We start from the raw sequence: 21,107 nt of genomic DNA, 5'->3' as shown, positions 1-21,107 counted from the left end.
AGGTGACTCCATTTTTCTGGGATCACCTGTTTCTTCAACACACACACAAAATTGCCTGATTTCTCATCCCATGAACTGTGAGAAGTCCAGTTGTGAGCCCAGTATTCTCCATACTGCTGGTGCTGCCCCCCTGGCCCTGGCTCCAGGTGTGGCATCTTACACAGTCGGGATACTGTTCCTGCTCTTTCAGCATTTCACTTGGGGTAAAATCATGAGCTCACCCCCTCACGTAAGCTAATGTGATGCTGCTGTACTGTTTGATCATTAGTGCATTTTGGGGAATAATGGAAGAGACAGCTCCAAAGAGTAATCAATTAAAATGTATCTTCAAGCACTTGCTAATATTCACCAGCCACTTGCCTGCCATCTTTCTGTGTCTTATACTTAAGATGTGTCTCTTAAGTAGTAGCCATTTGGATCGAGTTGATTCCTACTCATAGAGACCCTGTAGGACAGAGTAGAACTCCCCCATAAGGTTTCCAAGGCTGTAATCTTATGGAAACACACTGCCACATCTTTCTACCGAGGAGTGGCTGGTGGGTTCAAATCGCTGACCTTTCAGTTTGCCGCCGAGTGCTTTAACCACTGCTTCACCAGGGCTCCTTATAAGTAGTACCGAGTTATGTTTATTTAATCCAATGGGAAATATCCGTAAAATAATTGGAGTATTTAGTCAATTTAAATTTGGTGTAATTCCTGATGTGGTGGGTATCTACCGGAGTGTGATGTATTTTCTTTGTCTCGCTTGTTTTAAGTTTTCTTTGTCTTGTCTTTAGTGTCTTATTTTGGATTAATAAAGGGTTTCTTTTACTCTTCTTTTTGTTGCTACTGTGGAAGTCGTGTCCATTCTTGCCTTACTGCAGTTTAATATTGGTACCTCCCACACCACACTAGGGCCTCAGAGCAAGAACTCCTTACACCCCCTCTCAGCTTGTGGGCTAGTTTTGGTGTGTATTTTAATTCTACGCGCATTTTAGATCCCGGAAGTCATTGACCGCATTAGTTTGTACCAACAATATTAATTTATGTTTCCCTACATTTACGTAGACGTAAGTCTCTGGGTGGCACAAATGGTTTACCCTCCACTACTGACTTAACGGTTGGTGGTTTGAGCCCACCCTGCATTGCAGAGGAAGAAAGCCCTGGTAGTCTGCTTCCATTAAGATTAACAGCCAAGAAAACCCTATGGAGCAGTTGTACTGTAACTCATGAGGCCGCCGTGAGTCGGAATCAACTCAGTGCCAATGGGTTTGTTGGTTTCTTTTTATACATAAACATGTGGGCATTTAATTCATTAAAAATTTGATTTCTCTATTTCATTTCTTCAAGGGGAATTTAACAAAGTTAAAGGATGATATTTAAGTAAAAAGCAGTCTTATTAGTCTCTTAAGTACCAATAAAATCTCCGTTGGCAGCCCAGTATCAGCGCTTGTGACAAGGGTTGGCATCCGTGCCCTAGACCCCACTGCCTCTTTTAACTTTTAAGAAGGATGATGGAGATGCCCATCTGAGGGGCAGTGGGTTTGATTCTATCTGCTAACCTGAATAGTGCCCTTGGGAGTGCGTACCACCCAGCAGGTGCTCCTTAGCTCTCACTTGCCTTTCTGTTATCCCAGGGGCCCTGCGTGTGGCTTTCTCCAGACACCAGCCGGTGCTTCTGTCCTCAGCAGACTCTGAGTGCATCGTGTTGGCATCATGCTGGGTTAAGAAGTATGTGATATCAGGGACTGTCTCAGTCATCTAGTGCTGCTATAACAGAAATACTACAAGTAGATGGCTTTAAAGAACAGAAATTTATTCTCTCATGGTTTAGGTGGCTAGAAGTCCGAATTCAGGGCACCGCCTCCAGGGGAAGGCTTTCTCTCTCTCTCTTGGCTCTGGGGGAAGTCTTGTCATCAGTCTTCCCCTGGTCTATGAGCTTCTCTTCAAAAGGACCCTGGGTCCAAAGGATGAGCTCCCTCTTGGTTCTTCTTTCTTGGTGGTAGGAGGTCCCTATCTCTCTGCTCCCTTCTTTCTCCTTTTATCTCTTGTAAGATAAAGTTGATGTTGGCCACACCTCAGGGAAACTCCCCTTGCATGGGATCAGGGCTGTGACCTGCATAACGGTGTTGTATCCCACCCTAATCCTCTTTAACATAGCCTAACCTTGCCTCATTAACCACAGGCAGAGATTAGGGTTTACAATACATAGGAAAACTACATCAGATCATGAAATGGAGGACCACCACACAGTGTTGGGAATCATGGCCTAGCCAAGTTGACACACATTTTTGGGGGACACAAGTCTATCTTAAAAAGGACCTTTTCTCATTCTTCACATGAGAATCATCAGTGCTTACCAAGGGACCTGGTGGATGTTTGCCACATAGATGAATGTGTGAGTAGATGAACAAATTATCAACACTTGGTTACACCAGTGAATAGGAAAACACTCCCTAGTGTGGACGGAAGTCCACCCACAGGTACACTGGGTCTTCTGCTGACTTTCCACTGGGCTTCCTTAGAGCAGGCCGGCGGTAGGCTATGGTGAGGGATGTCCCAGCTCCATTAAGATGGACTTCTAATCTACCCCCTGCTCCCACGGGATGTGCCCTCGGAAGAGGAGGAGGGCGAAGAGAATGGATGCATGACACTGCCAACCCGGTGCTGTGGCCGGCTTGCACTCCACCCCTACTTTCTCACTACTTCGTCCACAAGAACGAAAAAAAATAAAGAAAAGGAGAGAGAAATAAATGTAGGAGATGGAGACAGTTTTTCATTCCACTGATGTTTATTCATCAAGCCAAATGCCGGTGGCTAAACTTCACAACACCTGAAGAATATAGTGTTTTACACAATAGGTTAACATTTTAAATGCTCTAGGGTGAATATAAACTTTCAAATATTGCCTTTCTGTGATATATTTCCTTAAAAAAAAATACTTTGTATTTTCTTTGAAGAGAATGAAAAAGAGGCACTCTAACTAAAATAAATACATATTAAAATAAGTGCAATGTTCCACACTCATATTTATTGCTCACTGGATTTATTGAATTTAGAGACCAAAAATTATTAGAAAAACCCCTATGTTATCATTTCTTTGTGTTCTACCTGTAGCTTCTTATAGGTGACATTTTACCACAGCTAATATAAGAATTATTGACGCCTTTGAATTGTGGTATTGGCAAAAAATGAATATATTTATGGACTGCCAGAAGAACAAACAAATCTGTCTTGGAAGAAGTACAACCAGAATGCTTCTTAGAAGCTAGGATGACGAGACTTTGTCTCATGTACTTTGGGCATGTTATCAGGAGAGACCAGTCCCTGGAGAAGAACATCATGCTTGGTAAACTAGAGGGTCAGTGAAAAAGAGGCGGACCCTCAATAAGATGGATTGACACAGTTGCTGCAACGATAGACTCAAACATAGCAACAATCATGAGGATGGCGCAGGACCGGGCAGTGTTTTGTTCTGTTGTACATAGGGTTGCTATGAGTCGGAACTGACTCGATGGCACCTAATAACAATAAAAAAGCTATAACAGTATTTCTGACTTCATCTTTATAATAGTTTAGAATCACTAAAGGGGATACAGTGTTCATCATAGAGAAAATGAAATATTTGAAAATATTTGGCTATCTTATTTGGAGAATGTGCAATATTGGTTGAATTTATAAAGTGCTATAAAACTTGTACTTTATCTCTCAAATGAGTGAGATGGGGAAACTGAGTATTTCCTATCTTAGACTGACCACTGGATTCTGGTATTTTAATATTATTTCTGCTTCACTACTTTAAAATAGATAAATAATATCCTTGGGAAAATAATATTTCCTTCCTTTATTCTTCACACCAAAGAGTAGCTACTTGAAACTCAACAAATAAGAAGTAATATCACACTCTAATCTTAGAAAATTTTATTTTTTGCTTTATGTATTTTAGAATCTGTATAATAACTTGCAAATAGTCCCCCAAATTGGCCCCACTACAAAAAAGTGATAATTTCAAATGGGTCTCTTATTTTAGTTATTTGAAACGTCTTTTTGTCTCCTCATCATGCTGTTTTAGGAGCGTCTTCTCCTCTCCTTGCTGCCAGCTCACATAGCCATGGAAATGAAAGCCGAGATCATCCAGAGGCTGCAGGGCCCCAAAGCGGGCCAGATGGAGAACACTAACAACTTCCACAACCTGTACGTCAAGAGGCACACCAACGTCAGGTACGAATCTCTGTCCATGGTTGTCAGCAAGTCTGGGGAGTCCGCTTGCCAGATGGTGACATTTTAACTGGTGTGCACACATTACAATGTGATGACATCGCCTATGTAACTGTCAGTTCTTTGCAAGTAGAGTAGTTACTGCTCTGCTCACACGTATGGTGCCTTCATGTGAAGATAAGGAAATAAGATCCTCTTTACTTTATTGGATTGAGGTACCCATTCACAGTCCTACTCTCTGTAATTTGCCATCAGTCACCAAATGGTGAGAGGTGGACTTTGGATCTCATGCATCTATGAAGTCTAGGATGCTGGGCGTTGCAGGAGGGCTGAAGGGAAAATCAGTGGGCTCTCTGGCATGAGGACTGAGGACTCCAGATGAGCTTTTCTGGGGTGGGGGCTCCATGAAGCCAGTACATTGCAGGGAAGCTGGGTTCTGCTCCCATCAGGGATGATGGGCTTCTGGGATATGGCCAACCAGCACGATAATAGATTGGTGAACACATTCATGAATTTACGGGGGAGTCACTGCTTCTCTGAGGCTGGCATAGCCATACCTGCTTCCCAAGGAGCCATTCTTGGGATCGCATGCTTGGGAAATGAATGTGTTAGCAGCATGGGATTATAGGAAAGAAGGAGAAGGATGTGGGTCTCCACCTCACTGAGCTCTCGGGAGGAACCTGAAGGGCACTCACCTGAGTGGAGAGGATGCACCTACCCCACATCTTGTGGTTCAGACAGAGCACGGCACGTGCAGACCATGGTGCCCTCATCCATCCCCATTTTCTGTGTCCCTCCCATTCCTGCTACTTCTTCTTGGATTACTCTTCATCCATTGGGTTATGTTGAAGCGGTGGTTTTTCTTTTAGCTGAGTATCTCACTAAGCAGTCACGTATATGTCTGACCTCATCCATTGTGTCCTGATTTGTTAGATAAGCTACCAGGCTGGCTGCCTTGTTGCCCCCTCTCCAGGTTGATAGTCCAATGGCAGCAACAACATTAACAGTACTCCTTTGTTGATCATCTACTAGAATTGGAATCCAGGCCCTTTTGCCCCTTTACTGCTTCCTGCTCTGGTTGCTTCAGGGCAACAGTGTTTGAAGTTCATTAATAGAAACAAATGAAATGTAATTTAACACATCACTAGGACAAATACCATTCTGACACCAGATTTACAAAGGATATATAGCACTAATGATATACACAGTCCAAGCACGCATAGCTGTATATGAACAAGAAGAAATTAATATCCAGCAGGTGATAACAGAAAAAGCAGTTGCTTATCAAGTGGTATAAGGAAGTTCCTGGAGAAGGACATCATGCTTGGTAAATTAGAGGGTCAGCGAAAAAGCAGAAGACCCTCAACGAGATGGATTGACACAGTGGCTACAACAATGGGCTGAATCACTGCAGTAAATGTGAGGATGGTGCAGGACCGGGCAGTGTTTTCTTCAGTTGCCCATAGGGTCGCTATGAGTCGGAAATGACTTGGTGACACCTAACAGCAACAACAACAAGGAAGTGTCATTGGATAATGGAATGTTGCTGCTATTATTTGGAATAATAGAGAAAAAAACCTAAATATATTTACATAAAGGTCACAGATGTTAAGGAGTAAAATGATGTAAAGCACTGGCCTGCCTTCAGGCCTTCTGCATGATGCCTACAGAATTGAATAAAGCAGGATTCACAGCACCTGGCAAGGTGCACTGCCAATGGCTCTTGCTGCCTTACCTGTCCGAAATTCAGCAACTCCCTTCTGATCCCAGGAAATATTTTGAAGTCACTATTCGGTATTCAAAACATGTAAAGATGAGTGCAGCTGTGTCTAAATGGGGTCATGGAATAGCTTTAAGTAGCTGTGATACAACGCTGGAACAAATAGATCGCTATTAAGTGACTGAAGACACCATCAGCCTCCCGTAGTTGATGAATTGTTGGTCCTCACAGTGTCTGTATTAGTTATCAATACCTGTGTAACACGTTACACCAACACTCAGGTGCTCAAAACAGTGAACATCAGCTTGCTGTTTGTGTGTGTCAGGAATTTGGGGGCAGTGTTCCAGGTGATCCTGCCTTAGTGTGTCTCAGAGGCTGCAGGATGATGTCAGCTGCGGTTGCGGAAGGTTTGCTACTCTGACATGTGTAGCAGGTTATGTTAGCCATGGGATGGATGCCTCAGTTCCTCATCACTGGGCCTCTCCATAGGCTGCTCGAGTGTCCTCACAACTTGGCCACTGGCTTCCCTCAGAGCAAGAGATCCAAGAGAGAGCTAGGTAGAAGCCGCATGTCTTTTATGACCTAGGCCCCTAAGTCATGCTTTGGTCATTTCTGATGTATCCTATTGGTTACACAGGACACTTCCACTGAGGATAGGAGGAGATGATATAGAGGCATGAATCCCGAAAGGTAGGATCATTGAGGCCATCTTGGAGGCTGACTACCAATCTATATAAGACAAAAGATTGGTGAAGAAAATCTCAACTGCCTTCATTTCTCTCACAAATTGCCTAGAATATGTTTGTAGGCTCCAGGAATTGATGGAATACCAACTGAGATGTTTCAAAAAATGGATGCAGCGCTGGAAGTGCTCACTCGTCCATGTCAAGAAATTTGGAAGACAGCTACCTGGCCAACTGACTGGAAGAAATCCATATTTATGCATATTCCCAAGAAAGGTGATCCAACTGAATGCAGAAATTATCGAACAGTATCATTAATATCACATGCAAGTAAAATTTTGCTGAAGATCATTCAAAAGCGGTTGCAGCAGTATATTGCCAGAAATTCAGGCCAGATTCAGAAGAGGGCATAGAATCAGGGATATCATTGCTGATGTCAGATGGATTCTGGCTGAAAGCAGAGAATGCCAGAAACATGTTTACCTGTGTTTTATTGACTATGCAAAGGTATTCGACTGTGTGGATCATAACAAATTATGGATAACATTGTAAAGAAAGGAAATTCCAGAACATTTAATCATGTTCATGAGGAACCTGTACATAGATTAAGAGGCAGTCGTTTGAACAGAGCTAGGGGATACAGCGTGGTTTAAAGTCAGGAAAGGTGTGTGTCAAGGTTGTATCCTTTCAACCTGGTGGCGTAGTGGTTAAGAGCTATGGCTGCTAACCAAAAGATTGGCAGTTTGAATCCACCAGGCACTCCTTGGAAACCCTTTGGGGCAGTTCTACTCTGTCATGTAGCGTCACTGTGAGTCGGGATCGACTCAACGGCAACTGGTTTGGTTTGGTTTTTTATTCAATCTGTGTGCTGAGAAGATGGACTGTATGAAGAAGAACGGGGCATCAGGATTGGAGGAAGACTCATTATCAACCTGTGATATGCAGATGGCACAACCTTGCTTGCTGAAAGTGAAGAGGACTTGAAACGCTTATTGATGAAGATCAAAGACCACAGCCTTCAGTATGGATTACACCTCAAAATAAAGAAAACAAAAATCCTCACAACTGGGCCAGTAAGCAACTTCATGATAAACGGAGAAAAGATTGAAGTTGTGAAGGATTTCATTTTACTTGGATCCTCAATCAACACCCATGGAAGCAGCAGTCAATAAATCAAAAGACGCATTTGCAGCACATCTGCTGCAAAAGACCTCTTTAAAGTGTTGAAAAGCAAAGATGTCACTTTGAGGACTAAGGTGCTCCTGACCCAAGCCTTAGTGTTTTCAATTGTGTCATATGCACTCGAAAGCTTGACAATGAATAAGAAACACCAAAGAATTGAAGTCTTTGAATTGTGGTGTTGGCGAAGAATATAGAATATACCATGGACTGCCAGAAGAACGAACAAATCAGTCTTGGAAGAAGTACAACCAAAGTGTTCCTTAGAAGCAAGGATGGTGAGACTATGTCTCACATAGTTTGGACATGTTATCAGGAGAGATCAGTCCCTGGAGAAGGACATCATGCTTGGTAAAGTAGAGGGTCAGCGAAAAAGAGGAAGACCCTCAATGAGATGGATTGACACAGTGGCTGCAACAGTGGACTCAGGCCTAACAACAATTGTGAGGATGGCGCAGGACTGAGCAGTGTTTCGTTCTGTTGTAAATAGGGTCACTATGAGTCGAAACCGACTCGATAGCACCTAACAACAGCTAACAAAGATGTTTGTAGTATTCAATTAAATTTAAATACGTGAAATGCGTTTAGGATCCTAAAGTAACTTAAATGCTTAATTTAAATGGCATGGAATACCTTTTTTTTTAAGAAATACGAAAACATGGCATTTTCATGATGGAATAAGACCAGTATGAGCAAAGAAGTAGACCCTGTGCATAGATAATGCAGGGTCCAGTCAATAGCTGAGCATTTTGTGTTTGTTTATTTTTGTTTTGTTTTTTCTTTTAATTATTTGGTTTATAGACAGTACTAAAAAGATCATTTGAAAACTTTGGGTTCTACTTTGACCATTCAGTCAATAAAATGTTTGTTTTGTGTTAATAACATTTACTAGTTCTTTACTCTCTGATGATGATGATACTGTCATCACTGTAATGGCAATAGCTGCCCATTGCCTCCTGAATCTTCATCGTCTTCCTCTGAATTCTTTCCATTAGGGCTGAAGCAGCCATGAACGCACCCCATCTTTAAAAACAAACACTTTCTGGGATCCCATGCCACCATCCAACTCTGAAACAACCTTTTCTCCTTTCATAGCCTGGGTTTTAGAAAGATTTTCCACACTCTGTGACTTATCTTCCGTATTTTCTCTTCCTTCTCTAATCAATGTCTTCTGGCTTTAACCCCCACCATGCCACAAACCAGAAAAAGCAAACCACACCCACTGCCATCGAACCAATTCTGACTCATAGCGACCCTAAAGGACAGAGTAGAACTGCCCCACAGGGTTTCCAAGGAGTGACTGGTGGATTCGAACTGCCAACCTTTTGGTTAGCAGCCAAGCACTTGAACACTGCGCCACCAGGGCGCCATTGCTCAGCCATAAACCCAGTTTTCATCCTCAATGCTTCTCTCTCCTAAATTCCTAAATACCATCTAATTACAGACCATGCCAGGTTGATTCTCCTTCGTGTCTATTATATCTGCTTTCTTCTCTCCCTTTCCTCCATTAGAGACGTCCCTCGGGACTCTCCTGGGTTACTGAGATACAGTTCTACCTGATTTTCCTGTCACTAAGTTGCTTCACCCCCACATGTCTGTCAGTTGGCCATACTGTGGGGGCTTGAGTGTTACTGTGATACTGGAAGCTATGGTACCAATATTCAAATACCAGCAGGGTCACCCATAGTGGACAGGTTTCACCTGAGCTTCCAGACTAAGAAAGAAGGAAGAAGGAACTTAGCTTAGCTTCCAGTCTAAGGAGGAAGGACCTGGTAGTCTACTTCTGAAAAGAATTAGCCAGGGAAAAGCTTATGAATAGCAGCAGAACATTGTCTGATAGATTGCTGGAAAATGAGCCCCTCAGGTTGGAAGGCACTCAAAAGACAACTAGGGAAGAGCTGCCTCCTGAACGAAGAGTTGACCCTAATGACGTGGATGGAGTCAAGCTTCTGGGACCTTCGTTTGCTGATGTGGTACGACTCAAAATGAGAAGAAACAGCTGCGAACATCCATTAATAATCAGAATGTAAGAAGTATGAAGCTAGGAAAATTGGAAATCATCAAAAATGAAATAGAACGCATAAACATTGATACCCTAGGCATTAGTGAGCTGAAATGAACTGGTACCGGCCATTTTGAATTGGACAATCATATGGTCTACTATACCGGGAATGTTTGATTGAAGAGGAATGGCATTGCATTCATCGTCAAAAGGAACATTTCAAGATCTATTCTGAAGTACAACACTGTCGGTGATAGGATAGCATCCATACACCTACAAAGGAAGACCAGTTAATACAACTATTATTCAAATTTACTCACCAACCACTAAGGACAAAAATGAAGAAATTGATGATTTCTACTGACTTCTGCAGTCTAAGATTGATCAATCATGCAGTCAGGATGCATTGATAATTATTGGCGATTGGAATGTGAAAGTTGGAAACAAAAAAGAAGGATCGGTAGTTGGAAAATATGACCTTGTTAATAGAAACAATACCAAAGATCGAATGATAGAATTTTACAAGACCAACGACTTCTTCATTGCAAATACCTTTTTCACCAACATAACGGCAGCTGTACACGTGGACTTCACCAGATGGAATGCACAGGAATCAAATTGACTGCATCTGTGGAAAGGGACCATTGAAAAGCTCAATATCATCAGTCAGATCAAAGCCAGGGACCGACTGAAGAACAGACCATCAGTTGCTCAAATGTAAGTTCAAGATGAAACTGAGGACAATTAGAACAAGTCCAGGAGAGCCAAAGTATGACCTTGAGTATATCCCACCTGAATTTAGAGACCATCTCAAGAGTATATTTGACATGTTGAACACAAGTGACCGAAGACCAGACGAGTTGTGGAATGACATCAAGGGCATCATACCTGAAGAAAGCAAGAGGTCATTAAAAAGACAGGAAAGAAAAAAAGAACAAAATGGATGTCAGAAGAAAGTCTGAAAGTTGTTCTTGAACATCAAGTAGCTAAAGGACAAGGAAGAAATGATAAAGTAAAAGAGCTGAACAGAAGATTTCAAAGGGTGACTGGAGAAAACAAAGTAAAATATTATAATGACACGTACAAAGACCTGGAGAGAGAAAACCAAAAGGAAAGAACACGCTCCTCATTTCTCAAGCTGAAAGAACTGAAGAAAAAATTTAAGCTCAAGTGGCAATATTGAAGGATTCTATGGAGAAAATAGTAAATGATGCAGGAAGCATCAAAAGAAGATGGAAGGAATACACAGTCACTATACCAAAAGGAATTGGTCAAGGTTCAACCATTTCAGGAGGTAGCTTATGATCAGGAACTGATGGTACTGAAGGAAGAAATCCAAGCTGCACTGAAGGCATTGATGAAGAACAAGGCCTCCAGAATTGACAGAATACCAGTTGTGATGTTTCAATAAATGGATGCAGTGCTGGAAGTGCTCAATCATCTATGCCAAGAAAATCGGAAGACAGCTACCTGCCCAATCAACTGGAAGAGACCCATAATGATGCCTATTCCAAAGAAAGGTGATCCAAACAAATGCAGAAATTATCAAACAATATCATTAATATCACATGCAAGTAAAATTTTGCTGAAGATCATTCAAAAGTGGCTGCAGCAGTATTTTGACAGGGAACTGTCAGAAATTCAAGCTGAATTCAGAAGAAGACATGGAACAATGGATAGCATAGCTGACTTCAGATGGATCCTGGCTGAAAGCAGAGAATACCAGAAAGATGGTTATCTGTGTTTTATTGACTATTCAAAGGCAATCGACTCTGTGGATCATAACAAATTATGGATAACATTGCAAAAATGGGAATTCTGGAACACTTAATTGTGCTCATGAGGAACCTGTACATAGATCAAGAGGCAGTCATTCAAACAGAACAAGGGGATACTTCATTGTTTAAAGTCAGGAATAGTGTGGGTCAGGGCTGTATCCTTTCACCATACCTATTCAATCTGTATGCTGAGCAAATAATCTGAGAAGCTGGACTATATGAAGAAGAATGGGACATTGGGATTGGAGAAAGACTCATTAACAATCTGCGTTATGCAGATGACACAAACTTCGTTGCTAAAAGGGAAGAGGACTTGAAACACTTACTGATGAAGATCAAAGACCACAGCCTTCAGTATGGATTACACCTCAACGTAAAGAAAACAAAAATCCTCACAACTGGACCAATAAGCAACATCATGATAAACAGAGAAAAGATTCAAGTTGTCAAAGGTTTCATTTTACTTGGATCCACAATCAACATCCATGGAAACAGCAGTCAAGAAATCAAAAGACACATTGCATTGGGCAAATCTGCTGCAAAAGACCTCTTTGAAGTGTTAACAAGCAAACAGGTCACCTTAAAGACTAAGGTGTACCTGACCCAAACCATGGTGTTTTCAATTGCCTCATACGCATACGAAAGCTGGACCATGAATAAGGAAGACCAGAGAAAAATTGATGCCTTTGAATTGTGGTGTTGGCGACCAACAAACAAATCTGTCTTGGAAGAAGTACAACCAGAATGCTCCTTAGAAACAAGGATGGAGAGACTACGTCTCACATACTTGGGACATGTTATCAGCAGGAGCCAGTCCCTGGAGAAGAGATCATGCTTGGTAAAGTAGAGGGTCAGTGAAAAAGAGGAAGACCCTCAACAAGATGGATTGACACAGAGGCTGCAACAATGGGCTCAAGCAGAACAATTATTGTAAGGACGGCACAGGACCGGGCAGGGTTTCTTTTTGTTGTACGTAGGGTCACTATGAGTTAGAACCGACTCAGGGGCACCTAACTACAATAACAAGTAACAGGTTGCTTCAACCAGAATGATCTTCATAAAGGAATGGCATGATCAAAGTCTTGGGGGTGTTTTCTTCCTATTGACTCCTTACTGTGCTGTGCTTCCTCTACCATAGGCTCCCCCAGGCTGTGCACATGCTTCCACAGTTGCCTGTTTGCTTTCTGAATCTCCATGCTGCAGAACGTCCTCTGGAACAGTTTCATTCTTCTACAGCCAGCCTGTCTTGGGGCTTCTTTGCCTGCTACAAGCTTTACCACATGCAGCTTTGTGGATGTGGTGAGCAAGAAGAAAGTGGACTCAGCCCCCCACCCCCACACTCTCTCTTCCTATACTTCTTTAGGACAGGCCATGTTTCCCTGTGAGAGCAGAATGAATTCTCCCTCCTGGACCATGGCTCAGCTTCCGGGATCTTCCCTCTCCTAGGCAGCATGGGAGAAGTGAAGTTGGATTTAGGGCATCATGTGGATAGACTGGAGAGCACAGCGGCCCATCAGCAGAGGAGCGAGCCCATCCTCCACCCTTCCCTATGGTGAAGCTGCAGCCTTGTGCTCCGCACAAGGACAAGGAGTAAGGCTGATGACAGAGAGCAGTCTCTGCTTGGCTGGGGACCTTGCTTATATTTTATTCATTGTACGTTTTAGCTACACTGTATTGCTATCTGAATCTCAGTCTGTCAACAGGCCTTGTAGACTTCATTGTTGTTAGGTGCCAGCAAGTCAGTTCCAACTCATAGCGACCCCATGTACAACAGAAGAAACACTGCCTGGTCCTGTGCCATCCTCACAATCATTGCTATGTTTGAGCCCATTGTTGCAGCCACTGGGTCAATCCGTCTCGTCGAGGATCTACCTCTTTTTTACTGACCGTCTTCCTTGCCAAGCATGATGTCCTTCTCCAAGGACTGATCCTTCGTAATAACATGTCCAAAGTATGTGAGACCCGAAGTCTTACCGTCCTTGCCTCTAAGGAGCGCTCTGGCTGTATTTCTTCCAAGACAGACTTGTTCGTTCTTCTGGCAGACAATGGTGTATGCAATATTCTTCACCAACACCACAACTCAAAAGCATCAACTCTTCTTCCATCTTCGTTATTCACTGTCCACTTTCACATGCATATGAGAAGATTGAAAATACAGTGGCTTGGGTCAGGAGCACCTTAGTCTTTAAGCATCTTTGCTTGTTAACACCTTAAAGAGGTCTTTTACAGCAGATTTGCCCAATGCAATATGTTATCTGGTTTCTTGACTGCTGCTTCCATGGGTGTAGATTGTGGATCCAAGTAAAATGAAATCCTTGACAACTTCAATCTTTTCTGCATTTTTCAGGATGTTGCTTATTGGTCCAGTTGTGAGAATTTTTGTTTTATGTTGAGGTATAATCCATACTAAAGGCTGTGGTCTTTGATCTTCATCAGTAAGTGTTTCAAGTCCTCTTCACTTTCAGCAAGCAAGGTTATGTCATCTGCATATCGATGGTTGTGAATGAATCTTCCACCAATACTGATGCCACATTCTTCTTCATATAGCCCAGCTTCTGTACACTTCATTATAAGGCCTTAAGATAAAGAATGAATTTACAACTGTGTAGGGAATGTTGTAATGCACACGCTGGTGCTCTGTTCACCTATTCCGACCTCTCAAGGTCAGCTGAAATCAGACAAATTTAAGGGAACCTCTCGTTTGTCCCCACTAGTCTGTAGTCCCCATGGAGGGAGGCTGCACAGTCATTTTCCCAGAGTGACTCTCCCTGGCCCCTCACCCTCTAATTCACCCCGAGAGTGACTCTCCATGGCCCCTCACCCTCTAATGTACCACTAGAGTGACTTTGGCCCCCCACTCTCTGATCTGCCCTCACCATCTTCCCCATAGCCCCTTGCTGTTCTTCTTCGTAGCACTTATTATCACTTGTACCTGGACATTTATCGGGTATGACTCGTTTAATGCATTGCCCAGCCAGACTCTGAGCTACATGAAGATCCACATGTCTGCTTCGTGTGGCAGGTAGAAAGCGCTCCAAATTTGTTTTTAAGGCAATTTTTATTCCTTTTTTATTCTTTGAGTTAATGAGAACAGGATTTGATTTTCATTATTTTGCTTCTTCTATTTTAGGCATTCTTATAATGTAAAGCCATATAATAATTCAAATAGCCACATAGTCATGGGTTATCAATATTCTGGCAGTGTCATGAAATCCCAGGTGGCACCACATACCCCGATAGGCCGGTACCAAGGGCAGAAGGTGGGTCCGGAGGAAGGCCAAGAATGGAGAAAGCCCATCGCCTGAGCTTCTCTTCTCCCGTAAACTCTCCATTTGTGCTTCTTTCCTAGGCTGCCATGACAAGTCACCATAGACTTGGTGCCTTAAAACAACACGGTTATTTTCCCATAGCTCAGGAAGCCAGAAGTCCATAGTCAAGGTGTTGGCAGGGCCATGTTCCCTGTAGGGGAAGATCCTTTCTTTCGTCTTCCAGCTTTTGGTGGCTCCTGGAAATCCTTGGCATATGGCAGCATCGCTCCAGCTCAGCCTCTGCCTTCTGATAGTCTCTCTGTGTTGCTATCTGTGTTGTCTTTTCTTTCTCTTATAAGGATGCTCACCACTGCGTTTAGGATCCTCCCTGACCCAGGATGATCTCATCTTGAGATCCTGGCCTTAATTGCACCAGCGAAGGCCCTTATTGCAAATACGTTCACATTGGGAGGTTCCAGATGGACATATCTTTTGGGGGGACACACTCAACCCGCTACATCATCTTAGTTAGAAAAAGTTTATAACTAAGTTATAAAAAGTTTTTAAAAAGAAAGTAACTATGCAGACAAGTTTAGCAAAGTGTTCATGCATTCCCTATCCAAAGAAATGACATTTTCTCATGGAAATATAAATATAAAATGTGCAAAAATTACACTCTTTATGGGAAAAATATCATGGCTTCCTTCATGAATATAAACTTGCAAACCCTGTTCTTTCCCCTCGCTTCCTACAGTATCTTATACGCCGACATTGTTGGGTTCACCCGGCTGGCAAGTGACTGCTCCCCAGGAGAACTCGTCCACATGCTGAATGAACTCTTTGGAAAGTTTGATCAGATTGCAAAGGTGAGTATTACAGATCACTGACTACTCTGAGGCTACATAAGGTCCTGGCTTACTTTTACACTGGTCTTTTATTTAATGTTTTGCTTTTTCATAATTGTATCCTTCAGCAACGCTGCTTATAAATTCACTGGATTCATCTACCATGGAGTCCCAGTGAATCTCAAACCTGTGTTAGGAAAGAGAAATGCCATGGCGTATAATAATCACATGTTGTCATCTATTTTTAAAACTTCTGCTTATATATAATTCAACACACTTATGATAAATACTGAGTTCTTGGATGGCACAGATAGTTAAGCACCCCACTGCTAGTCAAAAGGGTGGAGGTTCAAACCTACCCAGAGGTGCCTTGGAAGAAGGCCTGGAAGTCTGCTTCGGAAAGGTCACAGCCTTGAATACCCTATGGAGCACTTCTAATCTGCACACATGAAGTCGCCATGAGTCAGAATCAACTAACAACGTAACAACATGGTAAATACAATCAAGGGGATGAGATTCAGTTTCAAATCTCTCTGCACTGTTCCATCTTACGGTCCTCTTTAAGGTATCTGTGTGCCAAGGTGGGCTGAAATGATGTTCTCTCACTCAGTTGTAGCCTTGGTGTACTCATAGTGTGAAGCAGCACTTTGGGAGCACCCCAAAATAGGACTGTGTTGTTATTGTTATTGTTAATTGCATTCAAGGTCCGTACAACAGAAAGAAATGTTGCTCAGTCCTGCACCATCTTCACAATTGCTATGGTTATGTTTGAGCCCATTGTTGTATCTCATGGAGGGTTTCCCTCATTTTCGCTGTACCGAAGTAGGATGTATACCTTCTGTCCAAGCCTTTTACTTACTAGCCTCTCATTTTTGTCCCTTCACCCTTGTGGCACTTGACTAGAAATGTCAAGGACAGCGTGTTCCGTGACTGTCTTAGTCATCTAGTACTGCTATAACAGAAATACCACAAGTGGGTGACTTTAACAAACAGAAATTTATTTTCTCACGGTTTAGGAGGCTGGAAGTCTGAATTCAGGGTGTTGGCTCTAGTGGAAGGTCCTTGTCTCTTTTCTGCTTCCGTTCCTAGCTTCCTTGGCGGTCACGTGGCGTGTATCTTCCTGTCTGTTTGTGCTTGCTTGCTTCATCTGCTCTTTATATCTCAAAAGAGATTGATTTAACACACCCTACACTAATGCTCTCTTATTAACATAACAAAGAGAACCTATTCCCAAATGGGATTGTAACTACAGGTATAAAAAACCCATTGCCTTCGAGTCAATTCCGACTCATAAGGGTTAGGATTTACAACACATATTTTGGGGGAACGCAATTCAGTCCATAACAGTGACATATATTCACTTCTGGGAAATTTCACAGATAGAAAGTCATCTAAAATCATTCTAGAGCTTACTTATTGGAACTATTATTGTTGTTGGTGGGAATATTGATGAATAAAATCTTCTCTTCCTTGGCTGCCCTTTACTTTTCATTAACAAATTTCTGGTCAGCCCAATCTTTTCTTTTAATTGTACCCAACGAAAGATACTTCATTAAGCTGGTTAAAATTAGTTATTTATGTATAGAAGAATTGCTCATAAATTTAACTCACTGTGAAATCTAGTTCATTGAGACAATAGAGACAATTCTGGCCCAGCCTCTTAGGAAGAAGCCTGGCTGTCAGATGTCACCATAATTAATCTTGTGTCAAGTACCCCAAGAGGTGTCTTCTGCTTTCCAGCTGACCAGAGCAGCCTCGCGGGGACCTTAAAAAATCAATACATGTGCAGGGTCACTTCATGTCTCTACCAGACCAAAGGATGAGGTTGAGTCTTATGGGTGCCCATTTTTTAGAAAAAGAAAAATTGAAACTTAGTGTTTTGAGAGTTTGAATTTATAAAAGATCATTTTAGTTGGACTACTTGGTCATGTTAGGAAAAAAAGCATAGCAATCTGCTCGACAGGTGTGATGACATGGGTGACCACACCTACACCTGGGACTTTTAAAGGAGTGCTTATATGTGCCATATGCAAAGACCCGTGACCGATAAATACCTTAGGGGTCCTTAGGAATACCTGTCCATAATACACACACACACACACACACACACACACACACTCCCTGCAGGACAACTGAATGTTGGATCTGAGACAATCAAGGTGAAGACTTGAAGGGGGCCCAATGACGGTAAATCCCCCTTTGCCCTAACCCAACAGTCCATGGAGGACTGAGGGGCAAGCATCTTCCCTGTCATCATAAAGTAACCAGAACAGGGAGAAGACTCTTCCCTGCCTCTTGCCACTGTCCTCCATATTGAGATGTCCCTGGGTTACTTAGTGGTGCTCCGTGGACTTCCAGCTTCCTGCTGCAGTAAAGGAACGTCCAGGCAGCCTCTGAGGCCAGCCTAAGTAGCTCGCTCCATCCATTGTTGGTCAAAGGGCCGGCATGCTTTGGACACCAGTTCCTGGCTAATCACTAAATAATATGGGATGGAGAGCATCTTAAGCAAACAGATGGCTTGGTGCACTGAATGAACACCATGTAAAGCAAATAACGTTAAGCTCATGAACTCAAAATCGTTGCCCATTTGCTGTTACTAGCCGTAATGTTTTCTAGGCTCAGAATGTCTCTTCAGGAAGTATGGGAGGGAAGCGGTATTAATAAATAGTTGTTTGCTTTCTTATTGTTTATGATATTGTTACCAGGAATTACTAAGCACATCATTTCTAGTGCCACAGATAAGCATGAAAGTATACCTTAGCTTGTGAGATCGCTACCAGGCAGGGGAAGAAGTGTGTGAAAGCTTCAGAACACGCACATAAGAAGAAGGTATTATGTTCATTTTAGTTTTCCGCATTTATTCGGTTTATACATAAGCCTGTACTAGCGTTAGGAGTAATCTGTGTTTTGCGTATCTTTTTTATTATTTTATTTTAATGATGAGTCCATACACTAGTTAAAAAGGCTAGGAACCGACGTAGGATTGATACATATGAATGCAGCTCATTTAAATATTAGAATATAAACACAACGCGGGCAGGAAAAACAAGGAGGGTTTGTAGACCTATAAAGTTAAAAGGTTTAGCCAGAGATCAGAATTAGGTTTTAAATTACTTGGCAATGTTGAAAGGTGGCTTATTGTATTGTGGAGTTGTTTATCAGAGGTTAAAATAAATGGGTAAGTAAACGAAGAAAACCATGAGCACAGTAAGGAATGACAAGTGATTCAAAATAAAATTGGGTTTTGCTCCTCGTTTTCTACCCTGCAGGAGTCTGCTCTGTCTTTGTAGGCTTTATTCCACCATTGGTGTTTGAGGAGGTTCTGACTAATGGGGAAGACCCTGTCATTATACTACTCTGCACTTACTAACTGTAAATCATTCCAGAACAGTCTCTGGATTAATTTTTTGTTTTAAAAAGAGGTCACGTTTGTTGGACTACCTGGTCACATCAGAAAAAACATACCAAGCTGCTGGACAGGTGTGACATTATGGATGACGCATCCCCACCTGGGACGTTCTTCTCCTTCCTGTCATCTTCCTTCGTTCTGACTTTGTCGAGCGCGTGTGTGGGTGAGGGTGGCTCGTCCTTGCGGGGAAATGAAGGCAAAGCACCAGCTCTCATGTCTCCTCAGCTCAGCCCTGTTGCCTGCAGCGGCAATGGCAGAACTCTCTCTGGATGATGTTTGTGAGTCCTGGCATGATGTAAAAGCCTCACTCCATGGTTTCCTCTTCCAGGAGAATGAATGCATGAGAATAAAGATTCTGGGAGACTGTTACTACTGTGTGTCTGGCCTCCCCATATCGCTCCCCAACCACGCCAAGAACTGTGTCAAAATGGGACTGGACATGTGTGAAGCCATCAAGTAAGTGCTTAGTCGGATCTCTTTAAACGGCAGGACACCGTTGAGTTGTAATTCTCGCCTGCTCTATTCTGTTTTCCAGTCTACTGGTAAGGGTAACTAGAAGTGTGTGTAGACTCCTTTACTGCGTGTGAGTAACTCTGTCCAAGTAAGAGTACCTGTTTTATGTTGTTATGTTTAAGAGCCAAGATTACAGCAAAACTGAGTTGGAAATCTCTGGGAGGGCACGGCTTTGTGGATTTCAAAGGTGAGATATTTTTTTTTTTTTCATTTCAATGTCTTCTTTCATTTTAAGAAAACATCTGCCCTCTCAGCGCCTCCTTGATTTCTGACAAGCAGCACGCCTCTCCCAGATCGTGAGAGGTGAAGTTAATGGAACGGTGTAGTCCACAATCACTTCTAGCCATAAACGCGCACTTCTGTGACTTTGTTTCAGTTGATACGTTCTTTTGCGTTTCCCTATAGTTTCTTTCTGTATAATTCTAGAGACGATTAGCTGACGTGGAATAGTCATCACAATCGACACCCACGGGGTAGAAGTATAAGGTAGAAAGTTCCTCTTTATTAGCAGCACCATACACACCCTTCTGGAGTAACGTCCTTCTCAGAAGCCAGAATCGTTTTTAAAAATGATACGACCTTTTGATTGCTGACTGCCTGATTGAAAGATTTTAGTTGATTGGATTTTTTTTTTCTTTTTTGTGGTAATAAATATATATAAAAATGAGAGAAAGAGAGAGAAGAAGAGAAAGAGGAAAGGAAGGGGAATGGGGAGGGAAAAGGAAAGAGAGAAAAGAGCAGAGAACAATTTCTGTACTTTTTTGCAGGATGCCATTTATTTTTCCATAGTGAGTCTGTTGCTTTTTAGCATTTTTAGCATGATAAAATGATGCCATCTTAGGAGTCAAGCACGACATACATGCCGTTGTCATTTTGGGGGTTGTCGTGGTACTTGTTACTGCGATACCCACGTGGCAGTCTCTTCCTCCTTAAGCTGCTGTTACCAGCATCATTCCCCCCGGGGTAACGAGGGACAACTTCCTGTCTCCTTCTTTTATGATAATATTTGGTAACTGATGGATGCACTTGTCTGGCAGAAATAAATCGTCATTGCTGTGCATTTTCATCCCCTTCATGAAGCCTCATTTGTCTCTGTTAGAGAGTGGGCGGCAGAGTCCCAAAGTATTTTTGAAATGATTTTTTTTAGGGTGTTTTAGGTGGAAGTTTACAACAGTAAATTAGTTTCTCATTCAACAATTCATACAAACATTGTTTTGTGACATTGGTTGCAGTCCCTGTGATGTGTCAACACTCTCCCCTTCCCCACCCTGGGGTCCCTGTGTCCCTCCATCCATTTTTCCTGCCCCTTCCTGCCTTCTCGTCTTTGCGTCCAGGCAGGTGTTGCCCATCTGGTCTCCGTTACATGACTGAACTAAGAAGCACCTTCCTCACGTGTCACTGTTTTATTGACCTGTCTACTTTTTTGCTGAAGGATGAACTTTGGGAGTGGCTTCAGTTCTGAGTTAAAAGGGTATCCGGGGGCCAGAGTCTCCGGGGTTCCTCCAGTCTCTCTCTTTTTTTTTTTTTTTTTTA

The 21,107-nt window shown here is 42.5% G+C and overlaps 1 protein-coding gene across 1 annotated transcript in view; it reads left to right on the top strand.

Annotated features, from left to right (window-relative positions):
- The window catches only part of ADCY2 (adenylate cyclase 2), a 458,110-nt gene that overhangs the window by 296,367 nt on the left and 140,636 nt on the right, over window positions 1-21,107 (top strand). Inside the window, exons 4-6 of the mRNA XM_004380271.1 lie at window positions 4,052-4,200; window positions 15,562-15,673; window positions 19,390-19,517. Of these exons, the coding sequence (XP_004380328.1) occupies window positions 4,052-4,200; window positions 15,562-15,673; window positions 19,390-19,517 (389 nt within the window). The remainder of the gene's footprint in view (window positions 1-4,051; window positions 4,201-15,561; window positions 15,674-19,389; window positions 19,518-21,107) is intronic.

The sequence above is a fragment of the Trichechus manatus genome, unplaced genomic scaffold (genome assembly GCF_000243295.1).
Source record: "Trichechus manatus latirostris isolate Lorelei unplaced genomic scaffold, TriManLat1.0 scaffold00072, whole genome shotgun sequence".
NCBI lineage: Eukaryota > Metazoa > Chordata > Mammalia > Sirenia > Trichechidae > Trichechus > Trichechus manatus.
This window is presented reverse-complemented; position numbering and strand designations above follow the sequence as displayed.